Genomic DNA, 10,538 nt, shown 5'->3' on the forward strand with positions numbered 1-10,538 from the left:
CTGTCAACACTGGCACAATGGTGGAATATCAGAGCGCAAACTAGGTTTCTGCACCACAGAATGCAGCTGGATTAGATTTATTATTGATTGGAGTCGATGCTCTGGGAGAAGCAGCCCGGCGGATCAGTTTGCAGCTCTTCATCGGTCAATTAGAAGCTTGAACGGCATCACTGCTGCCGCCTGCTGTAGCAATACAGACATCTCAAAGAGTGCATCAAGTATGAGACTTCCATCATGTGGTGTCAGAAAAATAGAAACACACAACGCAAACTGTTTGGTTTCCCTTCACATGACATGTCACTTTTAATTTCAAGTCAACACACTGTTTTATTATATTAGTATTAGAAAAAACGATTTAAATGATTTTAAAGAGAAAGTTCACCCCTGAAGCAAAAGCTTACCTGTACTGCTATTTATCCATCTAGACAGCTTTAGTGTCAGCTGCAGATTTTTGGAGATATCAGACATAGTGATGTCTGCATTCTCTCAAATATAAGTGAGCTAAAAAAAAAAAAAAAAAGCATTAAGAAAAACTCAAAAGTAATTTCTCTTTCCAGAAGTTATGATCTGGTTACAGGTTACAGTTTCAGGTGATCAGTTTCATGTAGGAACTATTTTCTTTCTACTGGTTAACACCCGCCAACCAAATCACTCTAGCTCATTGGTGCTAAAGTTACAGTTCAGTGAGGTCCACCTAAAAAAAAAAAAAAAAATGTATTTTTTTTTTATTTTTAAGTTTTAGGGTATGTTTACTTGATTTCAGACAGACTTTTCCATTGGGAAACTGCTGTTTAACCAGCCAAATATTATTCTCTCCAAACCAACCAAACTCCATGGACAGAATCAGAATCTTTACCTAACAGCACACAAGGGTTGCTGGTTTACTTCTGCCTTGATTTTTTTTTTTTTTTATTTGATTGTGTTATTGTGTGACTGTAATGAATCTGAACTACACTTTTGAAACACAAAAGCTGCACAATTCCACAAACAAACTTAGCGATCGAAGCAGCGGTAGACCAGCAACTCCCATGTTCTGTGAGGTAAAATTACTGCTTTAGCCTATAAGGTCTGGTTGGTTTGGAAAGAGTGATGTTTGTCTTATATAACAGCAGTTTCCCACCAGAAAAGGATGTCTGACAGCAATGTAATGTGGAACTTTTTTCCTTTTATTGCTGACTCTGTACCAAAGCAGTGCATTGCTTAGCTTCTGTGCCAGGACTCCTCTCTGTTTCTCCAGCGTGATGGGGGCGTGATGATCAGTACCTACCCTAAGTATCACACTTTTAATGTTTACATCCAGAGCACGAGCCTTTCCTCTAAAGTAGATGCACGGTTCCTTCTGCACGATGATTGGTTGGCAGGTGTAGATCAGTAAAAAGAAAGTAGTTCCTACATGAAACCCATCATAACAAGGTCTGTGGGATTACCTTGAGTAAACAGGTCATGATTTCTGGAAAGAGACAATGCTGTTGAGTTTTAGTATTTTTTTGGTCCTTTGAGCACCACAAGCCGAGTCCCATCTAGTCCCATTGTAGTGGAGAGAAGACAGATATCTCGACAACTGTTATCTTCAAATCTCTGTAACTCACACCAAAACAACCTAGATGGACAAATTACACTACAGATAAGAGGAAAAATACATATTTTTGATTTTGGGATGAACTGTCCCTTTAAGTCTGCCAGTGAACCTAAACCAACAGAGGTCTGAGGTTTACTAGCACCTGTGTAAAACATGACTTTCTTTTTTGTTAAAAACTACCCTAAGAAGACAGACTTCTCCAAGCCGTCCTCCACTTTGGTGTACTCCAGGTGAGATTTGAAGTACTGGCTTTCATATCGGGGGCTGCTGCGGACGTATTCCAGGTAGTCAGGAGTTCCGGGACAGATGACATTGTCTGCCAGCAGGACGCTGCCTTTCCTGAGGAGGCCACACTCCTGATGAAAAAGCAAAGAGGGTGTCATTAGGGATACATGATATTGTATTTTTGCTGATATCCAATTTGCTGATACTTTCTAACTCATTTTGGCCAGTTGCAACTGAGCGTATTTTTTTCCACCCAACTGCAGGGAACATCGAGTCTCTCCTGTAGTGGAATTAACATAATTACACTTACTCGTATCATGATGGCCCGCTGGCAGATTCAGATATAAAGTACAGTGCAGTTTTCAAAATGTGCATTTTCACTGGGCAAAATAATAGTCATCATAGTGATCAGGATGATGATGAGGATTAAAGGACCAGTGTGTAAGAATTAGTGGCATCTAGCAGTGACCTTGCAGAATACCTCATCTCATGCGTCCAAGAATTTAGGAGAACATACAGTGCCACAAAACTTCAGCAAAATGTGAAAGACCATATCTAAAGCCAGTGTTTAGTTTGTCCTATCTGGGCTACTGTAGAATAGAACAAGCTGCATCTGTAGATAGAAACAGCTCATTTTAAGGTAACCAAAACAACACAACTCTTAATTTCATATGATTATACAATAATAAAATCATACTTTCTAATAAATCTCCATGAGTCTTTAACACTGGACCTTTAAAATGGGCAATTTAATTTGTAGTGTTGAAGGAATATGATTTTAAATTTCGATTCCTGCCTGTAATGTGTGTTATTGTTTGCCTGTTGCCCCACATTTGTTAGAGCTCAAAGTAATGCTGAATGTTTGCTGAATGAGTTAGTGTCTGTTTATGAGTTGTAAATCATTAATATTGTATTAGAAGGAGTAGATGTGTCTAATGAGTAAATTGAGCAATTTGTTAATGTTGTCTGGCAGACAGTAAGACAGGCAGTCACTAACCAGAGTGTGTTATTTCAGAGCAGCGGGCTTTTATTTTCAGGATAAAAGTCTTTACATTGACAGATAACTGACAGTTACAAATGGCTGATCAACTTACAGTGTAGGACTCTCATCGCTTGTTATTGTCAGTTTATAATGTTGTGTGTTACACTCCTGCTGTGTTTCTGCAGTCAGTCAACCATAGAGTTGTTATTAACTAGGATTTCAACTTATTTAATATACCTCTAGGAATCCCACTCAGTACTGCAGTACTTATTTTTGGACACACAACTGTTAAATTTTGCTTCTTTAGAGACAGTGTCGTACACTGTATAGATTGTAAAGGAAAATTGTGATATTGCACTATATAAATAAATTATGACATGACTTGAAGTAGTTATTGGCTAATACCGATGACCTGCCAATATTACTGTGTCTCTCTGGGTATAATGTTGCAAAAATCCAGAGTTTGATCACTAGAAAATGAGCGTAACAGACTTGCCTCCATCAGTTTTGTGTCAGGAAGGTAGCGATCCTTCCAGTGATCCAAGAAAACCAAATCAAATGTTTTCAGCCCGAACTGCTCCTTCATTTTGGGGATCCAGTCACCAGATGCTCCTTCAACTAACTGGACCTAGAAAGAAGAAACAGAACTTCAGTTTAAGGTAACTGCTACATATGACCCCGGTTAGACCCAATAAAATGAATCTAGATATGTTGAAGTTGTGTAGTAAGTGCAAGAGTAAAGAAGGCACATATTTTCACTATTTATTAGAATGTATATACAGTATATCTACAAGATCTGGAAAGCTGCTCTTGAAGAAATAAGTGATAAACTTGGTCAAACAGTAAACATGTCTCCTTTATCATGCATTCTTGGTATGCATAATTCCCCAAATATTCCATAAAATCCACTAAAACTCCTGAAAATCCTTTGTTTCTGTGCTAAAAGATGCATTTTATTCAAGTGGGTGTGTTGAGGAACCCCCAGCATCATACAGTGGGTAAGCAGTGTGTTTGTGCCTCTAGAAACACTCAGCTTTTAATTAAGAGAAGAACCTTTTCAGTTTTTTCATAAAGTCTGGAGACCTTTCATGACCTACTTGGGACCTGATTGTTTGCAAATGATAACTGCAAGGCTCTGTGGTCTGTCGTGGGGTCATTAGATGTATTATTTTCAATGCACTGTCTGTACATTCCTGTTTTTTTTGCTGTTGTTGTTATTGGCTTACTCATCTGTCAAGGTTCTCTGATGTCTCCTGATCTGTACACACTATCAATAAATCACTGTTTTCCAGTTTGTGTGGAGACACGTGTCTTTACCTTCTCCTCTACTCCTGCCCAAGCAATGACTTGACGAGCAATCACGGCATATTCTGGGTTAAATTCAAGGGTGATGAGTTTTGCGTGAGGGGGGAGCAGGTTGGCGATCCGAACCGTGGAGTAGCCACAGTAGGTTCCCAGCTCCAACACAGTGGCTGGGTTCACCTCAGACACCACTGAGTCCAGAATGCAGCCTGTGGGGAAACAAAGCAGACACTAAACCATACAGCGGGGTCGAGTAAGGAAATGATTTTACACATGAAAGCACAAAGTAATTTATTATAATGAGAAATCAGGACCTTTCTCATCCCCCACATTCATGGCCCACTCCTTGTGTCTGCAGAACTGATCGATGGCTTTGACCACGCTGCGTGGGTCCCCTCTGGTGGCATTCTTCTGTACTGCACTCAGGAGCCTCTGAAGAGGGTGTAAAGACAGTACCACTTTGTAATAGAGGAAACCTTCATTAATTACTCACTCATCATGCTCATGCTTTCATAGTTGATTAAAAACATGCATAAAAGAACTTGTGTTCATTTAAGTGACAGTTCTCATTTGTTGGTGTCTGTCCTCATTCTTCAAATTATTTTTATTAGGATTTTCTTAAAGATTCAACAGAATAGGAGAATTAAAGAGCAGTAATACCGTGTATAATAATAATAATAATAATAAACTATTTATATAGCACTTTTCTTAACAAGGTTACAAAGTGCTGTACAGAAAAAATAAAAATAATATGAACAGCCGAGACAAAGAAAGAAACAGCAAGTAAAGCAACACACCATAAAAGCACAATGAGGTAAAAATGCATAAGGTAAAATCACATCACAAGTACAGAGATAAAAATTGGTTTAAAAAAATAAATAAAAAATTTAACCAAGCCAGAGCAGTGAGGGAAAAACCAAATGACTTGGATTAGCAGTTTGCAAAAGCTTTTCCTATAAAGGAAGCTTTTCAGCAAAGATTTAAAAGAAGCTAATGAAGTAGCCTGTCTAATTTCGATGGGGAGACTGTTCCAAAGCTGTGGGGCTCTGACAGCAAATGCCCGGTCACCTTTGGACACGAGCCAGGATCTGGGGACAACCAGGAGAGCTGCATCCATAGACCTCAGTGACCGCTGAGGCACATAAGGGATCAGAAGGTCAAAATTTGGAGCAAGACCGTTTAAAGCTTTAAAAGTTAGCAGAAGAATTGTAAAATCAATAGGAAATAAAACTGGGAGCCAGTGTAGGTTGGCTAGCACCAGAGAAATGTGTCCAAAATTTTTTGTGCCTGTTAAAATTCGAGCAGCAGCATTTTGAACTAGTTGGAGACGATGGATGGAGCTCAGGTTGATCCCAGCATACAGTGCATTGCAGTAATCTAATCTAGAAAAAATAAAAGTGTGAATAATTTTGTGCAAATCAGTAGAGGACAAGAAAGACCTTATCTTTGAGCAGATAAAAGCAAGACTGGACCACACTTTTAACATGAGCCTCAAAACCAAGGTCCGGATCAAAAATTATGCAAAAGTACACATATTCTCACTTCTGCTGACCAAAGTAACAGTCAGCATTTGACAGCTGGTTCCAGACCTGGGGGTCCTGACCCCGATTAGGAGTCACCAAAGCTTCACAGGGGGTTGTGACTCATGAGACCTTCTTGATTTTAAGAGGTGTTACCACCCTCTCAATGTCAACAGTCCCTCCCCACCAATGATACGCCCACATAGATGTTTTCACCTGCCCGACCTCCTCTCAGGACTTTGTGTGCATGTACAGACCAGACACGACTGGCTCCCTCATTTTCCTGTTAGTTTTGATCCACCAGTTATCATGGACAATTTGCATCTGATTCTTCTATTTACAGAGTTTCACCTCAGTATACTGCCAAACTTCAGCCTGCCAATCAGAATAAATGCAAATATCAGTGTGAATGTGCTGTAATTGACAATGATATTGATGAATATTTATTGTAAATTTAGTTCCTTATGAAGTGTTAAAATGCCTGGGTGTTGGCTGGAAGAAACTTTGCCTACAATGTTAATGTTATGTATCTTATTACATTTTTTTGTCTTGTTAGGTCTTTTCCATCCTGTAATTCTTTTTTGTGTGATTACATCTTTTTTGTCTTGTTCTACCTTTTTCATCTTGCTAGGTCTTTTTTGCCTTATGAGGTCTTTACTGTCTTGTCCTTTTTGTCTTGTTACATCTGTCATGCATGATATGCAGTAATGGGCGTACCAAGAAATCGTCGTTTCTATGTGTTATTGTTCAATTTATTTAGCCTGAAGTCAGTCTTGATGTTGGGAAGGTGGCATGCAATGACGCAAATATAGTATAAAGTACAGATATTTGAGTTCAAATGCACGGAATAGAAGTAATAAGTTGTCAGAGAAATACTCAAGTAAAGTACAGATCCCTAAAAAGAAATCTACTTAAGTATGAAGAACTAACAAAGTAGTTGTACTAAGTTACTTCATACCTCTGACACCTGGGCATATAAAGGGCTAGTATGGCAAAGACAAGCACACATAAGCTGGTAGCCAACAATGTTATTTGCACAGGGCAGAGACAACACTGATATTTTCCTAAACTTAATCAAGCAGTTTTGTTGTCTAAACCTAACCAAACTGTGACTGAAAAAGGAAAAGTATAACAAAACACCAGCAACTGACTAGAAGTCAATAATGCAGCTTCATGCAGGACTCAAACCCCAGTCTCACGGGTCAGAACCTGCGGGAGTGACCTGGGAGCAACTTTAAGAGACTTTGATGGCCCTTATAGTTACATTTGGACGTGAGCTGTAAATAGCCAAATAGCTGCCATGTGACTATTCTCACTGTATTTGTTCTCTCACTTTCCTTTTTATAGTGTATACTTCATACATGTAATACTGTGTGGATGACAGTGTACATCTACCCATGAAACTATGAAATCCATGATCTTGGTCCTTTCACAGACAAATATAATATGATAAATTTAATTTCTTTTGTTTATTTTTGACCGGCTACTTCAGCAGTCAGTGTTAAACAAACACAGCTCAGGTGTAAACTAATAGCCATGGCTCTGTTACATTACAGTGACCCAGTGAATCAGCATGCACAAGAGTGGGGCAGTGGGACACCTGAACAGAATGCAGCTTTAATGCATGACGGAAGTTGTGCTTGTGAAAGGTCTATTGTTTCATGTTAAATCCATCCCTGACCTGCAGCTGACCTGTGTTCTTAGAGGAAAGCTTAGTGAACCCGGATAAAAAACAAAGATGTGATTACATCATTGAAGCGGGAATGAAGTTCAACAGCGTTCTCAATGTGGTTCAAGAGGTCATGAAAAATGTGATGTGATGTGCAGTTTTTTAACGGCACAGTATTATATTCATGTCTTGACAAAAAAAAGGTGTTGAGCATAGTAAATATTATATCCTGTGTTGTTTCAGTATAAATCATTAAGTGGGGCTGTAGACAGTGTTTTAAGGCTTAGTTTCAACTCAATGAAGTAACACAATAAAACAAATAAACTAACTCCTTCAGACAGTAGTAGATCAGCAGCTCATGTGTTCTGCAGGGAAAAATGACTGTTTCAATGACAGGGTCCATACAGATCCATAGCAGATCCCTGCTGGTTCTCAGTCTGGTTCTTGGCTAAAATGATATCCCCCCCGGTGATGTAGAGATTGTGTCCTCACCTTTAAAGGCTGCTATAATGGTGGTTTCTCATCAGAAAGGGCCGTCTGATGGCAAGATAAGATTGTGAAAATGTTCTAAATATAGTGCACAGTTACACAGATGATGAAATTAGATTTTTGATATTTTATGGTGCTTCCTAAACTGGTATTCCCGCTACTTCTACAAAATATGGGAGTGCCAACTGCCATCTACTGTAGGTAATACACCAACTATGGACTAAATACCCCCCAAAAAAATCTGAACTATCCCTTTTAAGACCAGTTTAAAGAGATAGTTCACCCAAAAATTCAGTCATACTCGTGTTTATTTTGTTAGTCTGCAAAACACTGCTGGAGTTTCACAGGAAAACAGTGTTGCAGAATCTCCAAAATAATAGAAGTGAATGGTGACCAGTTTTCAAACAGGAAAAAAAAACTAAAAAGCCTCCATACTGCTCATCTGATGTAATCCAAGTCTCCTAAAGCTCTGACATGCCATCTGCACACTGTCAAACCACACACCCCCAGTCCAGACGGTGTACATGTGCATGTGGCTCAAAACTAAGATTGAGGCTAAAAATGTGGTGTAAATTACATCTTTCAAGTCAACTTGGCATGCTCGGGCTCTAGGAGAATTGAATTACTCCAGTATGGAGGTATTTTATGTCTTTATTCTGTTGTTTTTTTACGTTTGAAAACTGGGTCACCATTCTGCAACATTGTTTTCCTGTGAAACTCCAGCAGTGTTTTATAGACTAAAAAACTAAATCTGACCTTTAATTGGCATGAGGATGAATAGATAATGACTAAATTTTCATTTTTGTGTGATCTATCCATTTAATTGTATTAGAGCAATTAAACATGGTAAGTTTATTTCAACTAGTTTTATTTTTTTAATTTACAAAGGCCTTCTTTCTGTTAAGATAAATCTCATCATCACTCTGTCTCCTCTACTTGCAAACCACATCACAGCAAACTGGCCATTAGTGTGTCAGTGCTGCTCTTGTAAGAGGTGAAAACTGTACATTAAAGGCCCACCTGAGGACGTGTGGACTGAGTCAGTGTGTCCAGCATCCGCTCCACAATGACATCGTGCCACATTAGTGCCATTCCTCCGTGATACTGCACAACAGCGGGAATCACCCATCTGTACAGAGCATACAGCAGAGCTGCTCCACCCGTGCAACTGTAAAGAAGAGTCAGCCACATCCTGCAACCAAGACAGAGAGCATGACCATCAATTCAGCATGGTTATATGGTGCCGCTGCATTATGGGAAGAGAAATGAACCAGACGGACAGCGCAATAACAACACATCTGCATGAGATAAATGAAAACTCTCATATCTCCCCCCTACTCCACCTCTCCTTTTGTGTGGAGCTAATGAGATGGGTGTTTACTATTCAGTGTACAATACTGTTACTGCTCCTGGTTTCATTATCAGCTGCTGCTGCCAGGTCCAAGCTGTACACCCACCCACACACACACACGTACATCAATATGATGCTATCACTGCAGGATATCATTTAATATCAGCTGCAATAAGCAACTGGTAAACACACAACAAAGCGCTTTGTGTGCAGCTTTCTCACTCTCAGAGGAGATTAGTCTGTTGAGATATCTGATACACTGGGAAAAACAGAGCAAAAAAGGAGGAGAAAAGCACAGCCAGAATCCTAAACAAGGGCTCCTTCTGTGGGAAAGCAGTGGAAGAAACAGCATTACCTTGCACTTATAATGCAACTGTGAAAGACCAGTGGTGGTTGAGGTAATTCCTTTTGATTTGGAGTTTGAGTTGCATGGCAACTGGCTGGGGGTTAAGAGCCGTGTCACAAAAGGCAGAGAACTGGGGCTTTAACCTTTACTTGTGCTCCATCCTAACGTACGCACAACCAGGAGATTCAGAAGCAGGAATGCAGAACAGTAGCTTGATAAACACTTATTTTATCATTGTGTAGGTAAAGACATTTTACTATATTACCAGAATTATACTTCTTTACAAATCATACCATAAAAAGTTTTAATATATAAAAGAAAAACCAGGGGAAAAAAAAAGAATATAAATGTGACCAAAATATCCAACACTTGCTCATAAATGAAGATATAACACATTATTTGCTGTGGACATGGTCTGACTGAGGAGTATCACCATCACCACGGTCCCCTAGAGCATCACAGGAACTAACACTTGTTGTTAGGCATTTAAAAAAAAAAAAAAACACCACATGCGATCTGTAAGGAGTCTCTCTCGTTAAAATCTAACAGTAAAATGAGACTTACATGTGTGGGCAGGCGGTGCTCCCTGTGCTCTTCCCACCTCCTCTCGCTGCTGCTGCTGCTGGAGGCAAACCTGTGAGTTTTCTAACTGCCGATCATATGTGCCTGCATCTACATGAGACTAACTCCTCCCTCCCCCGACCCCCACCCCCCTTGAAGCTCAGCTGATTGTGCAAAGAATGCACTAAAGTCAATGCATCATATGCACACACACGCACACACACAGAATGGAGTCATTCCTGTTTGGCATTTAATGATTTCTTCAGGTTAACTGTGAGTGCTGCTGCAACCAGGAGTACACTCTGAGAAATAAAGGGGTATCTAGAGCCATAAAGGGTTCTTTGGCTTGTTCCCATAGGAGAGCCCTTTTTGGATCCTGGCAGAACCTTTTATAGAGGTTCCACTTCGAATCCCTTTCAGTGGGTTCGCCCTAGAAATCATACCCAGAACCACCTGTGTGAGGTTTCATCCAGAACTCCATATGGACCAGAGGAAAAGAAGAAGAACCCTTCTA

The 10,538-nt window shown here is 39.7% G+C and overlaps 1 protein-coding gene across 1 annotated transcript; it reads right to left on the bottom strand.

The window, feature by feature from the left end:
- Positions 1–1,167: 1,167 nt before the first annotated feature.
- On the bottom strand, positions 1,168–10,147 carry comtb (catechol-O-methyltransferase b). Its single transcript, XM_084744139.1, has 6 exons — positions 10,028–10,147; positions 8,787–8,958; positions 4,403–4,520; positions 4,104–4,297; positions 3,283–3,414; positions 1,168–1,935 (listed from the first exon to the last, which is right to left on the bottom strand). Coding segments are annotated over exons 1-6 (798 nt in total). The 5' UTR covers positions 10,030–10,147; the 3' UTR covers positions 1,168–1,755.
- Between the last annotated feature and the right edge of the window lie 391 nt (positions 10,148–10,538).

This window comes from Lutjanus erythropterus, chromosome 2 (genome assembly GCF_056507025.1).
Source record: "Lutjanus erythropterus isolate fLutEry1 chromosome 2, fLutEry1.hap2, whole genome shotgun sequence".
Taxonomy (NCBI): domain Eukaryota; kingdom Metazoa; phylum Chordata; class Actinopteri; order Lutjaniformes; family Lutjanidae; genus Lutjanus; species Lutjanus erythropterus.